This window comes from Phyllostomus discolor, chromosome 7 (assembly GCF_004126475.2).
Source record: "Phyllostomus discolor isolate MPI-MPIP mPhyDis1 chromosome 7, mPhyDis1.pri.v3, whole genome shotgun sequence".
NCBI classification, from domain to species: Eukaryota; Metazoa; Chordata; class Mammalia; order Chiroptera; family Phyllostomidae; genus Phyllostomus; species Phyllostomus discolor.
Genome location: NC_040909.2, coordinates 157,400 through 177,653, shown reverse-complemented (window position 1 = coordinate 177,653; position 20,254 = coordinate 157,400). Strand labels below are relative to the sequence as shown.

General features: G+C 59.6%; 1 protein-coding gene, 1 long non-coding RNA gene and 1 other non-coding gene across 4 annotated transcripts in view; 2 read left to right on the top strand and 1 right to left on the bottom strand.

Moving 5' to 3' along the window:
- Nucleotides 1–19,288, top strand: part of PDZRN3 (PDZ domain containing ring finger 3) — a 102,451-nt gene extending 83,163 nt beyond the window's left edge. For both annotated transcript variants that reach the window (XM_036030241.1, XM_036030240.1), the window contains 7 exons: nucleotides 1,470–1,717; nucleotides 3,701–3,776; nucleotides 13,612–13,710; nucleotides 14,254–14,316; nucleotides 15,788–15,889; nucleotides 16,921–17,037; nucleotides 17,542–19,288. In XM_036030241.1, coding sequence (XP_035886134.1) covers nucleotides 1,470–1,717; nucleotides 3,701–3,776; nucleotides 13,612–13,710; nucleotides 14,254–14,316; nucleotides 15,788–15,889; nucleotides 16,921–17,037; nucleotides 17,542–19,002 — 2,166 coding nt within the window. In that variant the 3' untranslated portion in view covers nucleotides 19,003–19,288. The remainder of the gene's footprint in view (nucleotides 1–1,469; nucleotides 1,718–3,700; nucleotides 3,777–13,611; nucleotides 13,711–14,253; nucleotides 14,317–15,787; nucleotides 15,890–16,920; nucleotides 17,038–17,541) is intronic.
- Nucleotides 11,166–11,752, bottom strand: LOC118501536. Its single transcript, XR_004904156.1, has 2 exons — nucleotides 11,655–11,752; nucleotides 11,166–11,538 (listed from the first exon to the last, which is right to left on the bottom strand). It is a non-coding gene; the product is annotated as an uncharacterized LOC118501536 (long non-coding RNA).
- LOC114502179 lies at nucleotides 16,380–16,513 on the top strand. Its single transcript, XR_003685031.1, has one exon. It is a non-coding gene; the product is annotated as a small nucleolar RNA SNORA67 (small nucleolar RNA).
- Nucleotides 19,289–20,254: the final 966 nt, after the last annotated feature.

Genomic DNA, 20,254 nt, shown 5'->3' with positions numbered 1-20,254 from the left:
CAGAAGCGTCGTCGGTGGTTCCTGGTGACCCAGGGAGAACGGGGTCCTGCCGGGCGTGGCCCCGTGTGTGTGTGGTGGTCAGCCTGTCCCGGGTCGTGGGCGGCAGGCAGCCAGGCTCCAAGAAGAAAGAGCCTAAAGTGTAAGGAACGTGGTGGCGAGTATGCCAAGACTGTGGGGTTGAGGGGTCTGAGACCAGTTCACTTTGCTCAGAGACATCACGGAGACGCCAGGTCCTCCGTGTTTCTGCTCCATGCCCCTCCGCGTGTTAACCCGGCCTCAGACACCGGTTGGTGCCCCGTGGGACCCTAGGACGCCCCCAGGGCCCCAGGCCACCCTGGGGACTGAGACCGGATGGGGGCTGAGGGAGCGTGTGGGGTCCCAAGGGGCCTACTAGGAAGGGACTGGGCCATCGCTGTCCTGTGAACGGAGTTTCTTGCACCCCGTGTCCCTTTCAGTAAACGGTCCTGTTCTTCCCAGTGTGTGGCCGGACACCTCTGGACAGACCTCGTTGGTTCTGCAGAATGTTTCCTGCGCCGTGATCGCACATTTGCCTCGAAAGAGCAAACCCGCCCCCCGGGGGATGGCATTGGAGTATTTGGGGGCCCGATGGTGTCCGTGCGGTGCCGTCATGCGATGTCCCCGAGCTGTGGGAGCAGCGAGCCGCACCCCTAGGCAGTGGGGGCGGGGGGGGGGGGGGCACGTGGAGTCTGGGCTCCCCGTGACACCGGGAATGACTTCCTGTTCTGGAAGCAGGTGCCGCTCCCGTGTCCTCCTCTGGGAGCTGTGGCGAAGCGAGCCACCAGTGTGGCCTCATGCCGTTCAGCCGACCTGACGCGTGGGAGGCAGGAGGTGAGGGCTGGGACGAGAGGGCCGTGGCAGGCAGCCGAGGGGGACAGGACGCCGTGACCACCCCGGCTGTGGTTTCCTGGATGCTGGCCCAAACGTCAGCCGTCTGAGCTCCTTTGCGCCCTCCACCGTGCGCACCTGGGGCCTGGGTTCCCAGTCACTCACTATTTGCGGTTGGCTTTTTAAAGAAAAGCAAAGGAATTCGTTTAAAAAGCAAGCTTCCTATCACTCCCATAAAAGCAACAGTGATGTCACCTGACAAACTGGAACAATCCTCACCCTTAAAACAACAGTGTCACTAGTTTCCAGGGAGCTGTTAGCTGCCGTTCTCCGTAACGGCTCTGCCTGAGGCCGCCCCCGCCTTCCCGGGCTCCAGGAGGAAACTGGGTTGCAGACACGGCCGCAGGAGGCCGCCGCCCGCCCGCTGCGAGGTTTCACGCGACCCCCCTGCACCTGCACTGCACGCCCCCCCACCCCCCACCTGCCTCGGGGAACCTGACGCCTGGGGAACCACAGTTCTCTGGCGTCCCCAAGCAGCTCTCCCCTTCAGCCGCTTACACCCAAGACGGTCTTTCAGATTCCACTTAACTAGGCTCTCACCCCACCCCAAACTCTTTCTGCAGGTCAACGGCAAAGACTTGTCCAGAGCGACGCATGACCAGGCCGTGGAGGCGTTCCGGACGGCCAGAGAGCCCATCGTGGTGCAGGTGCTGCGGAGGGCGCCGCCGGCCCGGGCCCTCCCGGCCCCGTCGGACTCGCAGCTGGTGGACGCGGGCACCCAGACCGACATCACCTTCGAGCACATCATGGCCCTCTCCAAGATGCCCCCGCCCCCGCTGCCCGCCCTGGAGCCCTACCTCCTGCCGGAGGAGTGAGTAGCGCGGCCACGGGTCCCCTGGGCAAAGCGGCTGGGGGCCGGTGTCCCCGGGCCACGCGGTGGGAGGTCGGCGCGTCTCAGCCTCTCCCCAGGCCGCCCCCTCCTCCCGGGGTTGTTTATGGAGGCAGTAAATTGAACCCTGCTCAGAACCACCCTGACACATTAATTACTTTATTACAACCCTGGAGCGGAGTTATTCAAATTATATTCTAAGGACACAATTACTCGCTAATGTCGTAAAAGTTGGTCCCGAATAAAATCTAATTACCACGAACGGCAGTGGGAAGGGTGCAGCGGGAGGGGGAGGGACGGCTCTTCGTGACTGACAGCACAGCCAGCCGCCGGTGGGAACACGTTCACTCTCCTGGGTCCCACCGCACACCCGGGTCCGCGCAGCAAGCCCGCGGCTGCCTGGCGTGAGCTCCTCCCCGCACCCCATAGTCAGCGTCCACACAGACCCCGCTTTCCCGGGAGCTCGCAGCCTCCCGGCCCTGCAGCTGGGGCGACTTGCCCAGGCTCCCTCTTCCCTGTGTTGGGAGGGGATGAGAACCGTGCTGCCACACGGGGTTGCTGGGCTCGGGGGAAGCAAGGGGTGGCGAGCTCCTGACGAGTGGCGGGAGCGACGGTCCTTGTGCAGCGCTTGGTGTTAGACGTTTAGGAACAAAACAGAAAGCAGGAGGTTTTCTAGGTGTGGCCACTGGCCTGAAAGAGGACTTCTGAGGTAGCTCAGGTGGCTCTTCGCACGTGACCTTGCACATCTGCAAGGGGACGTGCACCTCAGGGTCCCATCTCCACCTGGGGTCGGTCCCCCGTCTCCGCCCGCGGTGCTCCTGGCTCAGGCAGCTCACTGGCCCGTTACCTCAAACGGCACTTTCAGCTCCTCCAGGGGTACCCCCGGGAACACCGCTGGGTCTGCTTCCGGCCCCTGCAGCCGGAGGGAGGACGGGTGCCCCGGGGCTCTGTCCGACTCCAGAGGCTCCCCTCACCCCCGGGTGTCATGGGGGGCCGTCAGGAACCCGGGCCAGTGCCCAGGCTGCATGGCTGTGGCGACGGCGTGTGAGGGCGAAGCAGGGCGTGTGCGGAGAGCTGTCCCGTGTTCCACCCACCGTCCCTCCTGCGCAGCTGGGCACAGACAGCTGGACTGAAGGCAAGCGTGTCTGTCTGTCCTCCGCTGCCAGCTCGTAACATGCCTCTGGGCAGCACTGCAGTCAGCCCTGGGGGACGGCGCCCTGAGTGTGGGCGTGCAGACCACTCTCTGATGTTGTGGAGCCAACTGCCTGTCACCACCGACCCCACTTGTCAGGCCACGCCTGGCACCCACGGGCTGAGCTGTCACCGTGTGGGCCTTCGCAGAGGGGAATCCCCGATTTCCTCTGAGGGCTCGTCGGTGTGACGTGACTCACCCCCGAGGGGCAACCGAGAAGTGTCAGGAGCGTTGAGAGGTGGGGCCTCTGCAGTTCTGGCTGCGAGGTCAGAGGTCAGCGGGAGCACAGGTCGGGTTGAGTGGGCGTGTTAACACGACTTTTCCCGGACCGGCCTTCCGGCAGCACCCCAGCACCGAATGGCTCTATCTGAATGACCCCTCGTGTGTGTGTGGCCTGCCCTTCCAAAACCACGTGCCGGGGCAGTGAGACCAGAGCCTGCCGGCCATGGTGCTGACCTTGGAGAACAGGAAGCCCGGTCCCCGGCGAGCGAGCAGGGCCGACACTCTGCGTCCCCATTCGGCACCTTCCTGAGACGTGCTGCGTTCGGAGACCGAGTCACACGAGCTGCCCCGGAGACACACGAGCTCCATTCTCCTGCCCAAGTGTGTGTGTGTGTGTGTGTGTGTGTGTGTGTGAGTGTGGTGTGCACTCGTGTGAGTACGTGTGTGCACAGTGGACAGGCTGTGATGGGGGTGCCCCCGGGAGGTGTGGGGGCGGTGCTGACGGGCCCTGCCCCCGCGTCCACCTGACCGCTGTCCCCTGTGGTGTGCAGGCACGCCGAGGCTCACGAGTACTACGACCCCGGCGACTACCATCAGGACGCCGACAGGGAGGAGCTGGAGCTGGAGGTGAGGCGTCCTGTCTCGTTTCAGGGCCGCGTGACGCCCCGTAGGTTCTCTGTCGCCCACCGGCGTGACTTCTGGTGGGTTCTTGCAAAAGAGCGACCTCCAGCCGCTTCACACGCACGTGAGCATTTCTCTCCCTCCACGGCCCAGTCTGGCTGCCCGACCCCAAGCGGAGGTTTACTGGCTCTTCTTCCGGTTTTTAAAATTACATTTACTGGGGCGACGTTGGTTCATAGGGCTTTTTATTTTATTTAAAGTCCTCAAAAGAGGGCAGCAAGCCTTCTCCTGGGGGTTTGAAGCCGCAGACCCTGCTCCCGTCAATCTGCCGTGCAAGGCTCCTACCTGCTGTGGGCTCCCGCCCTCTCCTGCGTCACCCACCGTGTTCATGCTCACGCTCATCCGGGGCGGCGGCAGAGGGCCGAGGGGCCTGCCCACCCCCAGCAGCAGGGGTCGTCGGCCCACTGACGCCCACGCCGAAAGTTCTCCAACACCGATCTTGCAGTGTCGGGTCAAGCACACCCGAAGCTCCCCTTGAGTTGTCTTCGAGGCCAGAAATGACTACAGATTCTAGACACCGTGTGATGTGAAACTGGCCTCCACGGTGTGAAATACTCAGAGGACACCAGGCCATGGAGGTCTGCGTCTCATTTCAATAGGAGTGATGGGAAATAGAGGTAACTCCGCTTTCAAGGTGGGGTTACTTGTGCTCCTGGGAAAACACCGATTCACGTGTCAGTGCGTGTGAAGAAAGCAGGCGAGCGTTCTCTGGAAACCAGCTTCACGGAGTAGGGCACTAGGGGCCTTCGACAGGAGACTGGAGTCAGGGGGTGAGAGTCCTTTGGCAGGAGGAGGAGGTCAGCCAGGCGGAACCGGTTCCGCTGCCTCCAGGTTCGCGGCCAGCTGCGGTGTGACCTGGGCTGCCCGCCCCACGCCTGTGAGGCTGACTGGTGGTGGGTGGGGCACAGGTCCCTGTGTGGTGGCAGAATGAGCAGCGTTGCTTTAAAGTCCCCGAGAGCTTTGCTCCAAAATCCAGGATGACGGTCACAGCAGTGCGCAAACGGTACCGCCGTGAGCTGCTCACGCACGGGCAGGTGCCGACAGGTGGATGCGCTTGGCACGGAAATGTCTCCCCGGTGTCTGAACTGGAGCGAGTTATCCTGACGTGGAAACTGCTGGGGGCCGTTGCCGGTTGCTGTCAACCTCACGTGGCGCCGTGAAGCCACGCAGGCACGTGACCGCTCGTCCAGAGGAGCTTCGGTGTCGCCAGGTTCTTCCTGTTAATTGCGAGCTGTCTCACGGCGAACTTGGTGGGGCTGGAGGAGCAGCGCCCTGCATCCCAAGCTGAGGGCTCGAGGGCCCCACCCTGGAGCTCCGGGCAGCCGCTCCTCAGGAGGATCCCCTGCCCCTCCCACACTGCAGTTTCGGGGTCAGCTCTTCAAGGCTAACAGATGACCCCTGCTAAGAACTGAGTTCCCTAGAGCAGGCGCATCCCGCCCTGCCCGCTGGCCGCTGCCCGCCGAGATTTCTGTGCATCAGGCCCCTCGGCCTGTTCCCTCCCCGTGGGTGAGGGGCAGCCCCAGCTCAGCGGCACTTCGCAGCCGAGTCGGAGCCACGCCCACAGCTCTCCAAGGAGCCGACTCCGTGGGCGTCCCACCGGGGACCTTGCGCGTCTCGCGATATCCTAGGAGCATGCGCACCAAGAGGGACAGGCGCTTCCTCTTGTAAAGCCCCCGGAGTGATCGTAGGTGTATGTAGTGCCAAATCCCCGCTGTCGGCAAAACGCTTCCAGTGAAAGGGGTTATGCCACGTGCACCCGCGAACTGTCACGGGTCGGACACCGGCTCCGGATCTTCCCGGGGCACTCGGGAAAGTAGGCGGAAGTCTGGGGGAAACCCCCGCCTTCATCCGCAGTTCCCGTTTCCAGTCGGTTCCTCCGGAGCGGCTCCCCGGCCTGTGCGCGCACCCCGGACAGGATTCCGGGATTCCGAGACCCCAGAGGGTGGGACACTCCTCCCCGGGGCCTGAGGTAGCGGAGCAGGTCACAGGGGTCGGGGGAGAAGGCAGGACACCCAGCCAGTCTACAACATTGCCTGCCCACACACGGCTCCTCCAGAACCTTGCACACCCAACCCCGTCCGTCCCCCCACCACATACCCCCGGCCACCTCCTCACCCCTCTCCCGGAGCTGCAGGGACTTTGTCCCTGTTTTGTACCCCGACCCGCCACCGGGCCCTCCCACCTGCTCCTGTGTCTGCCCACATGGCGTGTCCCCCAGTTAGAGAAGGTGCCCCACTCTGCCCCAGGTCCCCAGGGCCTGCCGCCTGGTCCCTGCTGGAATCCAGGCCCCCGGAGCGTGGGCCCCGGTGTGACGCGTGCACCCACGCCCTCCTGCCTGGACAGCGCCGGCGAGCAGTGGCCCCCGTAAGTGTCAGTTGAATGAAGAAGTAAATGCCTTGATTCCCCCTCCCAGCTTTAAGGTGAATTTAAAGTAAAGGGAAACGCAGCCTTTGAGGGACAGGTCTGCGCCCCCCAGAGCACCAGGCACGGACAGACGAAGTGATGAGGTGATGTAAGGAGTTGTGCACAGCGGTCCTGGGCCGGGAGGGTGAACGGTTCCGCGTGCGTCGGTGACCCGTCGTCCTGCAGGTGGATCAGCCGTCCGTCCGCCTGGGCTCTGGGACCCCCTGCGGAAACGGCCACCGCTGAAACGGGACGCGCCTCCCTCGGGGGAGGGGCCTCTGCATTCTCTTAATTGGACCGTCGTTCCAGCCGCATCTGAAATGTCAGGCTCAGCGGCTCGTTTCCATCCCCGGTCCGTCCAGGCCGATAAGCAACCGGAGCCGGGTTGCCTCGGCCCGCGAGGCAGTCCACGGGGTCCGCCGATGCACCTGTAACGGATGAAGAGGGATGGGACAGGAGGCGCGAAAGAACGGCAGCAAGACAAAGGGTTCTGATCAAGCTGCGAATTTTATTTCAAAATGGAGGGAGTTATATAGAGGAGGGCAGAAAGGGGAAGTAGCTTTGATTGGCGGCTTGGGGCGTGCTCTTAGCTGATTGGTTAAGGGACGCGTGATAGGCGCGTGATCAGGGCGCTGATTGGTCGGGCGTTCGCATGGCTTCTGACCGCAGACTTCCTGTCTGTGCAGGTGCAATCCTTCTCCATGATTGCATCAGCCTGTTTCAGGCTTGTCCCGGCCCCCAACATCTCCTCCCTTATTTTTATTTTTAAGGTGAGGAGTGGACATTAACCGACTAGGGGAGGCAGTGGTCTGGCTCCTCCTGAGCTCGTCCCGAGCTCTGAGGCACCCTTTTCGGAGGAGAGGGTTGGGGCACTGACCTCTATGCAAGCCGACTTGCCTCTCAGGAGACTTGGCAGGGCCACCTTCGGGGCAGCTTCTCCTTGCAATGCTTTGCTCTGCACCTAGCGGTGTCCATTACAATTTACATGTAAAGTATAATGCCAAGGGTTATACTGTTCTCATAAGAGGTGGGGGTGCACAGGAGAATTTATGCGCGAGGGCATTCTCGGAGAAAATGCTGCGAGTCAGTGCCAGGTTCATTCATTTCTAGCTGATGATAATGTATCTGGATAGGTTTGCCAAGAAGGGAGTTAAGTTGGTCTCGGATGAGGTTTGTGGTGCGCCTGAGAACCCAGGGAGCAAAGGTCAGGAAGAGAATGATAGCTATTAAAGGCCCGAGGAGAGGGAGAAGAAAGGGGAGTAGTCCGTTGAAGGCTGTAAGGAAAGGGCTCTCAGTCAGAGCATTTCGTCGTCTTTCCAGATCTTCTTGAAGGGTTTTGATCTTGTCCTGGACGATGCCTGACTTGTTGGCAAAAAAGCAGCATCGTTCCTGTAAAGCTAAACAAATGCCTCCCTGCTCTGCTGTGAGTAAGTCTAGGCCTCGTCTATTCTGGAGGACTACCTCCGCTAGGGAGTCTAGTTGGTCTTGAATGTCAGTAATAGTACTGGACAAGTCTTGGACATCATCGACAAGTTGTTTGGAAAGTTTTGTATAGGAGTGAACTGCAACTCCTAATCCTGCAGTTCCGGTAGCTACCACTCCAGAAACTCCTAGACCAACAAGCAGGGGAATAATAGCTAAGGCTCTTTTGTGTCGTCCTGCGAAGTGGTCAAAAGCAGGAACGGGGACGGGTTCATCCCCTGGGATAATGTCTATGTCAGGTAGTAAGGCAGCTAGGGCACATAGCCCTGTCCAATTGGCGGGCAGGGCGGTGAAAGCTAGATTATTACCACAAACGAATGCTTGTCCTGGACCAGGGCAGAGGGATGTGCTGTAATTAAGCGTGTGGCTGCAATTGGTAAAGCTAGCGAAACCAACAGAAATATCAAAAGAATTATTTTGTAAGTTCTTATAGATGCAGGGGGAGGAGTAAAAAAGCATAGGCTGAACTCTAAAGGGTATGCTGAGGGTGCAATTTTGTTCGGTGACATTCAGGGCTGATATGTTGGTTGGGACAGCTAGAGGCATGGGGGTGCCTTGGCTTAAGCATAACCAGCAATCTTGGGCTAGTGTAGGGTTGGAAATATTTAGTGCCCGATGGGTGGCTGTCAAAATGTCTGTCGTTTGGGTATCTAGATCTATTCCTCGTGACTTGGGAAGAGCCAGAGGGTGATGGGTGAGTTTAGGGAATTGATTTTCAATGAGCTGTTCTATTTGATTCTGGACGGTGAGTTCTCTTATGATATCTTGAGGCCCACCTCCATCAGAAGTGTGAATAGGAGGAGTTTGTTCCCAGCACACTGACTGTCCTACAGTGCCTTGGCAGCCGGCTTGTAAGTATTTGGTGGAACTAAGGCCAATGAGTGATGAGCTATCTCCCCAGTCTCCTACGTTGGCAGCATTTTTTGTGTTCTGGAGTATGGCAGTAAAATATACCTTATTGCCAAGGGTACACTCTTGAACATTATTATAGCAGGAAGAGTACATTGTTGAATAAAAGGAGGTGCATGGGCATGGTCCTGGTTTCCTTCATTGTCTTCCCATTTAAGGGTTTTAGAGCTTTGTTGCGGATTGGTAGACTGTCCTATACCACGCAAATGTGTGGCAGCTATGGTTAGGGGCCAATTTCGAGGCCATTGAGACTCAGAAATAACAGTGGCATCGGCTCCTGTGTCAATAATACCTGAAAAGGCTTTACCATTAATTCTGAGTTCGAGTAAGGGACGGCCCTCAGTAACCTGTTGCACCCAATATGCATCTGAAGAGCCGGGGGGGCTCGACCCTCGAAAAGGTTTTTGAAAATTGGAATTAAGATGTTGAAGGGTAAGGATGATTATTTGGGCTAACCTAGTTTCTTTGGGGATGGTAATTAAATCTGAAGTGGTGGAAAGGATAATTTGGATTTGTCCTTCAAAATCATTATCTATAATGCCAGGGAGGACTTGTATCCCTAGTAGAGTAGAACTGACTCGGCCGAAGATAAACCCAAAAGTATTAGGCGGTAGGGGCCCGAAAACGCCGGTAGGGACTATTAGGGGACTATTGTCTGAAGTTAGTACTGTGTCGGTGGCGGCACAGGGGTCCAATCCTGCGCTGCCTGCTGTGGCCCTCCACAGGTCTGTGACGTAGCAGCGTGATTGATTACTGGGAGGGCAGGGATCTGTGGGTGGAGTGATCGGGGAGTTCACACCCGGTATGGGGCCCTGGGGCTGGGCCCTGTTGGAGTTTCCCTGCTTCGGGGGAATGGGCTGTCCGTAAATGTCTGTCTTAGATCTGCATTCTGAAGACCAGTGAAAACCCTTCTTACAGCGAGGGCATTTCATGGCAGGGGCTCCTGGACTATTAGTACTAGGCCTTGTTGGGTTTTGGATCTGAATTTGAGTCTGATTTTGGGTCTTCTGGGGGCAGGCTCGGGAAAAATGTCCAGGTTGGTTACAGTTGTAACAAAGGCGATTAGGGGGGCGCGCCGGCTGTGGGGGCATAAAATCTCGTAAGGCGGCACCAATGGCAAGTCCAAAAGCATGGGCAGAGCCGATGCCGGAGCAGAGGCGAACATAGTCACAGAGCTCTCCTTGGCGATAGGGGTGGATGGCATTTTGGCAAGCGGGGTTGGCATTTTCATAAGCTAGGTGTTTGACGAAAGCGTTTTCACTTTCGCCCGCGCCAAAGAGCCTCTCAGCTAATTCTTGTAAACGACTTATGAAATCACTGTATGGCTCGTCTGGGCCCTGTCTTATTTTTGCAAGAGAGGTGGTTGCGGTGCCCTTTTGTGGAAGGCGCCTCCATGCTTTAAGACCCGCGGACTGGATCTGGGTTAGAAGTCCGGGGGGAAATTGAGCTTGCTTTTCATTGCTATGATAGGGGGCGGAGCCAAGAAACTTAAGAATGGTCCAATTTTTAGAGGAGGATTTTCGCATATTGCGCTGAACAAACTGTTTAGCGGTGTCTTCATATTCGCTTTTCCAAAGAATAAAGTCACCTCCACTTAGCGCTGCCTTCGCTAGAAAGAACCAATCATTGGGCGTGAGCCAGCGCTAAGATTTTCAATTAGGGCGAGGGAAAAGGGAGCTGTGGGCCCGTAATGTGTTACAGCAGATTTGACCTTTTCTAATGCTTTAAGGCTAAGTTTCTTGTATGTGTGGGAATAAGTTTGGGGGGCCACAGTATGTCTTGTACTGGGCTCTGCTTTGTCTATATCAGAAGGGGAGCTGTCAGAGTCCTCGGGGTTGTCGCTATCAGGAAGGGGGGTAGCTGCAGCCGCAGCCGAACTATCTATGTTCTCGGTCCTAACAGGGCGAGTCTGGGATCTAGTAACAGGGGATGCTAAAGTCTCGTGGGGAGGGGGACTGATCGTAAGAACGGAGAGCTCATTGGCAATGGTTTTAATATCTCGGATGAAAGTGAGGGTTTCCTGAAGGAAAGGCTTTGGAAACGGAGTGAGTACGGCGGTGGCCGCCAGGGGCAAGGTGGTGGGTGCCACGCACGCCGCGGGTGGAATGGCGGACGCGCCATGCGCTGAAGGCGAAACGGCGGCGGCGGGTGCGTGAGGGGTGCTGTAAGGAGGCGGTTTGAACGGCGGAAGGACTGCCGCCACGAGTGGTGGCCGGTCAGGATTCTTGTAGCGAGCGGCCTCACCCTCTAATTCTGCCTGTTCAGAGGGATCTAGCTGGTCCCCGGGGTCCTGGGAATTGGGGGGTGGAGCAGAGGAATGGAGCTCCTGGAGGGGAGGGTACAGAGAAGGGACCTGAGGGTCTGCATCTATCTGGATGGAGACAGAAGGGCAATGTGAAGGCGCTCGCGAGGGGGGTCGCGAAAGCGAGTCGCCGGGGAGACCGTGAACTGAGGGGGCCTTTGAGGGGGCCGGGGAGTGTCTGCGGAGAATTTTCTGCCCTTCCTTACAAAGGCGCTGTGTGTCAGGGGAGTTATGGTGGATTTTAAGGATGTCTGTTATGAGGTTGTAATAGTTAAAGGCAGTTACAGGGACAGTCTCGGTACCAAGGACTTTATAATAGTCATTTAGACAGTCGCCCACACGGTGCCAGACGCGGGAGTCAATGCTACCCTCCTGAGGAAACCAGGGGCAGATTTTAAAAACGAAAGTGAAAAAGGAATTTAAGTCTTTTTTAGGAACCCTTATCTTACGCACCTTGAGAGATTCTTTCAACTGACCAACGAATAAATCACGCTGTGAGCATGCCTGTCCCATGGTTGGGCCTCACCTCTGAGATGCCGCTGTCGGGGAACGGGGGGCTCGTCGGGGAATGCTGGCGCGCGGGCGGGCAGTCGCGGTGAGCCGGCCGTCTCCCTCCACGGAGCGCTGCGATCCACGGGGACAGGGTCCACACAGGCTCTCAGCGGGGCCCCACGTTGGGCGCCACTTGCCTCGGCCCGCAAGGCGGTCAACGGGGTCCGCCGATGCACCTGTAACGGATGAAGAGGGATGGGACAGGAGGCGCGAAAGAACGGCAGCAAGACAAAGGGTTCTGATCAAGCTGCGAATTTTATTTCAAAATGGAGGGAGTTATATAGAGGAAGGCAGAAAGGGGAAGTAGCTTTGATTGGCGGGCTTGGGGCGTGCTCTTAGCTGGGATTGGTTAAGGGACGCGTGATAGGGGCGTGATCAGGGCGCTGATTGGTTGGGTGTTCGCATGGCTTATGCGTGATAGGCGCGTGATCAGGGCGCTGATTGGTCAGGCGTTTGCATGGCTTCTGACCGCAGACATCCTGTCTGTGCAGGTGCAATCCTTCTCCATGATTGCATCAGCCTGTTTCAGGCTTGTCCCGGCCCCCAACACCGGGTGGGGGTGGGGGTGGGGGTGGGGGCTGGGATCCGGAGAGCGCTCTGCGTTATTCACACCCGCTGGATTCGCGGTCTGGGAAACCGTATCTCCGCCATCGGAGGCAGCCGAGCCTCGGTGCCAGGCTGTGCAAGGCCTGGCCTCCCGGAGGGAGGGGAGCACGGAGAGTTTACGGAGCACCCACCCAGTAGTGTTGGGGAACTGAAGTTTCCACTGAACCCCGAACTGTTGCGTCCGGTTCTAAACGGCACCGCAGCTGCCGTCGGAGGCGCACGTGCCCGCGCCCCTTATCCCGTCCGGCGCTGCGGTGAGGACACAGGCTGGGGCTTGTGGCAACGGGGCGGGGCTTCTGGGAGGGGGCGGAGTCCGGACGGGAGGCCTCCCAGCCGCGCTCTGCCCCAGGCGATCCGCCCCACCTGATGCTGCAGAGGTCGGGAAACCGCCCTGGGGTCGTGGCAGTGCCCACACAGAGCTCAGTCATAGTTCCCACGATGCGAAGTAAAATTTGAATCCTCCCATGGGGTGGAGGGGCCCCGGCTGGCCCAGCCTCAGCCCCTGGTCTGCACACACACAGAGCACCCATGGGCCTTTGCACCCGCTGCTCTGCCTGCACAGTGGCCGTGGTGTTGGTGCTTCTCCTGGGGAGGGTTAGGGAGCAGCCGCTACGTAAGTGCTCTGAGACTCGCCACAAAGACAGCTGCATCTTCACCACCCTCTGCCGAGAGCCCGGACAGAGGAAGCCGTCCCCGGGGACAGTGGCTCAGAGACCCCGCTGGGTCGGGCATCTGCCTCACCACAGATCCGCTGGCACGAGAACTTCGGCCGGACGGCCCTGTGCGTGGGCGGCAGCCACAGCGGCCCGGGCCGGTGCCCAGGGCTCAGGGGCGTGGCCGGAAGCACCGGCCAGGACCCCAGCCGTTCCCAGAGCTCTGACTCCGTCGGGCACACGGACTGACCGGCAGACACTGTAGTGTGCCCTGTGCTCGCCGGCCTCCCCGGCCGGCTCACTTGGCTTCCATCGTATTTAGTTTTCAGTGATAGTGGCTGAGAATAATTTCTCGACTATGAATACCACAGCTGTTGTGGGAAGCGTTAATTACCACTGCACGTCACTCTCCTTTCTCGGATCTGTTTACGTGTGATCCGTCTGTACTTTCTGTTACTGTAAACATTAAGGCCACACAACGTGAAATCATCTAACCAGGACACGCTGGGAACATCTGTAGTGAGGGGGCTGGGTGGTTTGGGGCGTGGGGGTGCTGGTGTGTGTGGCCGACATTGAAAGAATGCTTTTGAAGAGCCCTGTCCCCGAGTCTCCACGCTGAGTGAAATACAGGTGACTGGGGGGAGGGGATCAATAAAATAACTCTTTGCAAAATGACTTCGCATTGACAGAAAGGCGAGAAATGCCCGGGGCGTGGATGCCTTGCCCATAATCACTTTTTGTTTGGTGAGTTAACCCTCCCCGTCTCTGGCTGCGAGAAAATGTAGTTCGCCGTTTAAACGAACTACTTTAAGGCCCCTGAGCCTCGCCAGGGCTGCTGCGCGCGGGAGTCTCACGGGACGCCCTCCTTTGCCAGGAAGTGGACCTGTACCGAGTGAACAGCCAGGACAAGCTGGGCCTCACCGTGTGCTACCGGACAGACGACGAGGACGACATCGGGATCTACATCAGCGAGGTGCGCAAGGGGGGTGTGCTGGTGTGCGCGGTAGCCGGCTCACCTCTGCTCCTCAAGATGCAACTAGGGGACACCGCCCCGCCCCCGCCCCCCCCCCAGCCCGGGGAGTGGCGTCTTTAATGGGTTGGGTTGGGTTAGGGTTAGTTAGCCCAGCCAGGATGGCCACACAAACACACGGCGAATCGCCCTTGGGAGGCCGGAGAGCCCCCATACCGTGGTTGGGCGGTTCGTCCCCAAGGGAAGGGCAGACTCCGGTGGCCGGTCCCGTGCTCCTCGGCCGGGATGGAGGACCGAGCCGCAGACGCGCGCGTAAAGGGCTCCTGTAGCTCCCTCCCCTCTTTGGGCGGAGTCCGGACAGTGGATCAGACAGAAGGCGGGGCCGGGGGGGGGGCGGGGGGCACCGGGCGCACTGTGGGCGACGCCTGGTTCTGCCTGGAAATGAGCTCTGTCTCTGAGGGGCGGCGGAGGGAGGGGGAGCCTGCGGCGGAGCAGCGCGCATGCGGGTCGCCTCACCTGCGCTGAGACGCGCGCTGTGTGTTCCAGATCGACCCGAACAGCATCGCGGCCAAGGACGGGCGCATCCGGGAAGGGGACCGCATCATCCAGGTAGGCCGGCTCCCGCCTGCCCCCACAGAGCAGACTGTTCTCATGACAGCTCAGGGGTTGGAGAGCGCGGGTCACAGAGTCAGACATACGAGGAGACCAGACGCGATACAGGAGTGGGCGCAGCACAGGGTGCCTCGGGGAGGCGCGGGCGGGACTGTAGGGAATGGGCGCCCCATGCGGAGGGTGGCACGGGCACTCTGCACCCTGGCAGCAGCCGGTGCACCTCGTTTTCTTCGGTTTTCTTTGAGCCAAAGACAGCGCATGAGGGGGTCCCACCAGGCCCCCAGTTTGTAACTCGTGAACCAGAATGATCCTCATTGTAGATTTCCCTGAAGGCGTCATTTTAGAACAAGTATGTCAACTTTGGTCTTGTCTTCAAAATGGGAACATCTCAGTATTTAATGGGACGGCTCCAAAGGGCCGTTCTCTGCCTCGATCCTGCTGCTCTTTTGAATCATGGGACACTTTGCTGGTCTTTTCCGAGCTCACAGCAGCCGGGTTCCTCGGGTCTCAGCCCCACAAGCTTTACCTCTGCCTCTTGTAATCACTGCGCTTGCACCTGCCGTCGCGCTCCTCGTGTGAGTGGTTCTGTGTTTTCCCGCGGCCCATACCGCATTCCTCAAACTTCTGCCAGACCTCCGCTGCCTGGGGTCCCCCGGCTGCAGGACCGCCCCGGCCCTTCATCACGTCAGCGCTGGCGGTCCTGTTCTGGCTGCTGTGGGTTTCCACCAGCATCTGCTGTGGGGCACACCCCATTTCTCCTCAGTACCTGAGACCCCCTCACCCCAACCAGTAGAGGCGCCCCTTTGCTCGCCTCCTGGGTCGCCGGCACAGGAGTTGGTGGAAGGCTCAGCCCCCAGCTCAGGGGGATCATCCCTGTGTCCCCCGGAGGGTTTGCCTGCCTGGGGCTGAACCTCCGGAGCAACAGACCCCAAATCCCCAGGGCAAGAAGCAACAGGCCTGCAGGAGGGTTGTCGGGTGTGATGGTGAGAAAGTCCCTCCCACCGCCCGTCCGTCCGGCCTGAACAAGTTCAAGTGCCAGGCTGGGCACACAGACACCGTGTGTCACTCCACATCCTCCTCTGGCCTCAGCTTCCCTGATGTTCCCCTCGGACCCGCTGCCGCCCTCTTCTCCGAGAAGGTCTGTAGGTAGCAAAGCCTCAGCACTGCACACTGTTGCTACTGCCCGAGTGTCGGGTCTGGTTAAGTGGCTGACATGCCCCTTCTTCACTCTTCTGGTCACATGGCGCCCACCTGACACGGGCCGTGGACACCCGGGGCTCTGTCCTGGGCCAGACGCTGCACCCATCCGAGCAAGGCCCCCCGGAAATCAGTGTCCTCTTCAGGCTCTGTGAAAGTCCCGTGTTCCAGCCATAAGTGCACGACAGGTGCAAGCATGCAATAGCGTAGACTGACTTTGTGTGATCTAACCCTAACCTTTCCCACCCCCCTTCTTTTTTTTCTTTTTAAGATTAACGGGATAGAGGTGCGGGACCGGGAGGAGGCCCTGGCTCTTCTCACTAGCGAAGAAAACAAGAACTTCTCCTTGCTGATTGCGAGACCCGAGCTCCAGGTGAGGGGGCTTCCGACCCAGGAAGCTGGGTCTGTGTTTCCAAACCAAAGACCTAAGCTCCTGCCCTTGCAGAGCACGGCCCAGGCGTCAGGTCTGAACGTGGAGACACTCCGCACCCTGGCAGTTCACGGCACAGGCCCAGCGGGTGTGCAGACGCAGGGACCGAGTGAGGGGCAGAGAAACATGCAGAAAGGGAAATCCAGGGCCATACCCCTCGCGATGTTCGGGGTGAGAGCTGGCTGACGCCGGAGCCCTGCCCCTGGTCCCGTGTCCGGTCGCGGAGCGCAGGGTGCACAGCAGGGCGACCGGACCTAGCAGCGCTGTCCTCACCCCCGGGGATTTGCCGAGCCAGTTTCAGGTGCTCTTAGCACCAAAAAGCAGCCGTGAGGTGACGTTGATTAGCTGAACTATAGTGATGGTTTCACTGTGTTTATCAAGTCATGACGAATACCTTAAACACAGTACGGTTTTTATTTTTTTAAATAAAAGACGCCAAGGTGATTCCCTCTCTAAGGGGCCTAATGGTGCCTCCCCTTCAGGAAAGTAGAAATTAGAAGAAAATAAGGTTTTCAGGGGAGAAGGTGATATGTAATTTCCTGTGCTTTCCTTTGGCAGCCTACATGTAAAAAAAAAAGAAAGAAAGAAATGCTAGTCAGTAAACTTTTTATTGAAACAGAAATAAGAGCCAGATGTGGCCTAGGGCCTGTGGGTCAAGCACCCTGGCTGGTCTGCTCTTTATTACGGACACGCAGGGGGCGGCCCGTGGCGCGTGAGTGAGGCCGGCAGGCAGGGCCCCGCCACGCCACCCGTGTCTCGGAAAGTAGCCGGCGTGGGCGCAGGAGCTTTGTGAGAAACAAAACCCCAAGCCCTGGCGACTCCCCCAGACATGGGGCAGTGTTCCCACACAGGGCAGGGCCGCAGGCAGACTGCCCTTGCAGTGTGTCTCCCCAAGGAAGTGACCGTTCTTAAAAAACGTGAATTAGTTAAATGAAAGCAAAGGGGCTGAGGCGTGTTGGCTGCTGCTTCCCCAGCTGGACGAGGGCTGGATGGACGACGACCGGAACGACTTCCTGGACGACCTGCACGTGGACATGCTGGAGGAGCAGCACCACCAGGCCATGCGGTTCACCGCGGGCGCGCTGCGGCAGGTAGGCTGTGGGGAGCCCCGCCCGGGCGGCAGGAGCAGGAACAGGAGCCGCTCCGTGTGCCCCCGTGCGCCCGAGTGAGCCATGCAGCACTCCACCGGGAAAGATGCGGAGGGACCGCGGACCCTCCCTGTTCTCTGGGAAAACGCGGAGCTGGCGGCATTAAGGTCCAGCAGGCAGTGGTTGCCTTTCCAGTGGTAAAGCCCTTCCCCCTGGTAACCTGAGCTCCTCCTTCCTGTTCAGCGGTGCCACCCACCGCTGTCCCTGCTCGCTCTGGTCCTTCCTCCAGGGCAGGCGACTAGCCCCTCACTTGTCCTTCGTCAACATCGGTATCCGTAGTCGCCCGGGTGGGTGTGGCTAATCCCCCCGACCCTGCTCTCTACCCCTGACCGGGGCTGATGCTGGGAGCCAGCCCTGCCCCCAACCCCTGTCCTCGGAGGTCTTGTCTGGTAAGCGCACCCAGGCCGCCCTCCCCGTGACCATTTTTTCTTGTTTTCCATTGTGCAGAAGAAGCACGAAGAAGATGGGGGAACCACAGACACAGCCACCATCCTGTCCAACCAGCACGAGAAGGACAGCGGTGTGGGCCGCACGGACGAGAGCACGCGCAACGATGAGAGCTCGGAGCCCGAGAACAACGGCGAGGAGGCACCCGCGTCCTCCGTCCCGCTGGCCGGGCCGAGGACGCGCACGTGCAGCCAAGACACGCTGGGCAGTGGAGACCTGCCTTTTGGAGGCGAGTCCTTCCTCTGGGCCGACTGCGCTGAAGCTGCCGAGTGCGAGCGCTTCCGCCGGCTGCTGGAACTCAAGTGCCCGGGTCATGGCGCCCCCGAGAGCGCGGACGGGGAGCTGGGACTGCTGGACGCCGAGCTGCTGGAGCTCAAGTGCCCGGGACAGGACGCGGGCGCAGGCAGGGGTGCCCCTGAGAGCGTGGACCAGGAGCTGGAGCTGCTGAACGCTGAGCTGCGCAGCATCGAGCTCGAGTGCCTGAGCGTCGTGCGCGCGCACCGGGCGCGGCAGCTGCGCGAGGCCTGGATGCTGCACCCTGGCGGCTTCCGTGGCTGCGACGCAGAGCCTGAGGGCCGCAGGCGGGAGCTGTCGGACATCACCGAGCTCCCCGAGAAGTCAGACAAGGACAGCTCGAGCGCCTACAACACCGGGGAGAGCTGCCGCAGCACCCCACTCGCCCTGGACATGTCCCCGGACAGCTCCCTGAGGAGAGGAGCAGAGGGGACCGCGGGGGCCTGCGGGCCGTCCCTCGAGAGTCCGCTGTGCATCACGGAGGACGCAGACTTGCGCCCCGCTCCACAGAGCCCTGAGCACAGCCCTGGAGACGGCCCCAGCCCCGCGCCCTCGGCGCATCCACCCCACAAGCTGGCCCACATTCCAGCGCACGCACGGCGCTACCGCAGCTACATGCAGCTGGTGCAGCAGAAGTCTGCGGTGGAGTACGCGCACAGCCAGGTGAGCCTGCTCGGCGTGTGCAAGGACCTTGGCCCCGTCTGCCCCTCGGAGCCCCGCACCGAGTGGAAGGTGAAGGTGCGCAGCGACGGCTCCCGCTACATCACCAAGCGGCCCGTGCGTGACCGCCTGCTGCGGGAGCGGGCACTGCGGATCCGTGAGGAGCGCAGCGGCGTGACCACGGACGACGACGCGGCCAGCGACATGAAGCTGGGCCGCTACTGGAGCCGCGAGGAGCGCAAGCAGCACGTGGCGCGCGCCCGGGAGCAGCGGAGGCGGCGCGCGCTCCTCCTGCAGAGCCGGCTGGAGGGTCCCCGGGAGCAGCCTGCGGAGGAGGACAGGAGGGAGGTGAGCATCCTGGAGCTGAGCCACAAGAAGATGATGAAGAGGAGAAACAAGAAAATACTGGATAACTGGATGACGATCCAGGAGCTCCTGACCCACGGCACCAAGTCCCCGGACGGCACTAGGGTGTACAATTCCTTCCTCTCGGTGACGACTGTGTGAGCGCTGTGCTGGGCGGCAGGTCTTTGTCCCTGGGTCACGAGGTGGTGTTCGAGGCCCCTCTGTGCAGCGCCGGGTCGGATCTATTTTAATGAAGTAGAGACAGACCGCCCTGACCTGCCTCGGAAGGCGATGTTAGCAAACAGGGCCCTTTGCAAATAGCAGTGGTACTTTTTTACTCGTTACCTTTTACATAAAGTGTTTAAATTTCAAAAAGATCTTTTTATTAAGCATACTTTCGCAGAATAATTTGTTTAAACTGTATTCAGATAAAGAGAAGTTAAACACGCTTTTTTCCTGCCAGAAGCACAAACACAACCACCAGCACGTGTGTTTAACGGAGCCCGGCTTCAGAGCTGCTCTGCTGCCGGAAGTGTTCCGCATGCGTGACCGTGGACACGTAGGTCAGGGCTTCGGCGCAGAACCGCCCACAGGTTAGCAACTAGTGCACGTAACCAAACCAGCCGCGTTTAAGTGTGTCTTCCAGCTGTAACCCTTTTTCCGATTAAAGCTCCCAAGCGAGGGTAAAAGTTTAAATAGGAAGCGAAGGATCGCGCTGCTTCGCGGGACTTTAAAGCTCCCTCGCAAGCAGCACAGGGGGCGGGGAAGAGGCGCGCGGAGGAGTCGCCGAGGGGTTGTGAGTGCTGGTGGCGGCAGAGCCTTGCGGGGTGGATGTGAAGGGACAGGCGCTTTGCTGGCAAGTCCACGAAATCGCGATCACTCGCAAACACTAAGTAAAATGAAGTTAAAATAAATTATTTTCTATCTGATGTGTTCTGAAGCGACCTCTCATTTTTGAAGTGGCGCCTCTAAAGTAGAGCCTTTTTCGGTGTTGGTGTTTTCCTTCATCTCGCTGTCTGCTGCCTGTGGGGTCATCAGCCGAACGCAGGGCGACCCTGTGCTCTGCCTGGACCTACGAGGGACGTGGAACGAGGGCGGGCGCGTCCGGGGACCCCACGTTCCGACAGTCCGTCTTGCAGAAAGCCTCTGTCTGGCCCACTTTCCTAGACCCAAGAATGACCCTGAGCAAGTGTGTCAGGGTCATGTCCACCTTGAGCCTCTCGGGGCCCCCACAGCCATCTAGGCCTGGCCATCACATTCCCACCCCCGGCCGTGAGGCCCGGCGTCCCCTCTCCAAGGTGCATCTGAAAACCAGGCAATTCTTTCACAGAAGCACAAGCTTCGCAGCTTTCAGACCAGACGCCCCCAGACCCTGAATAATGAAGTTGCTCTGAGCTGCCCCTGGTTGCAGCGC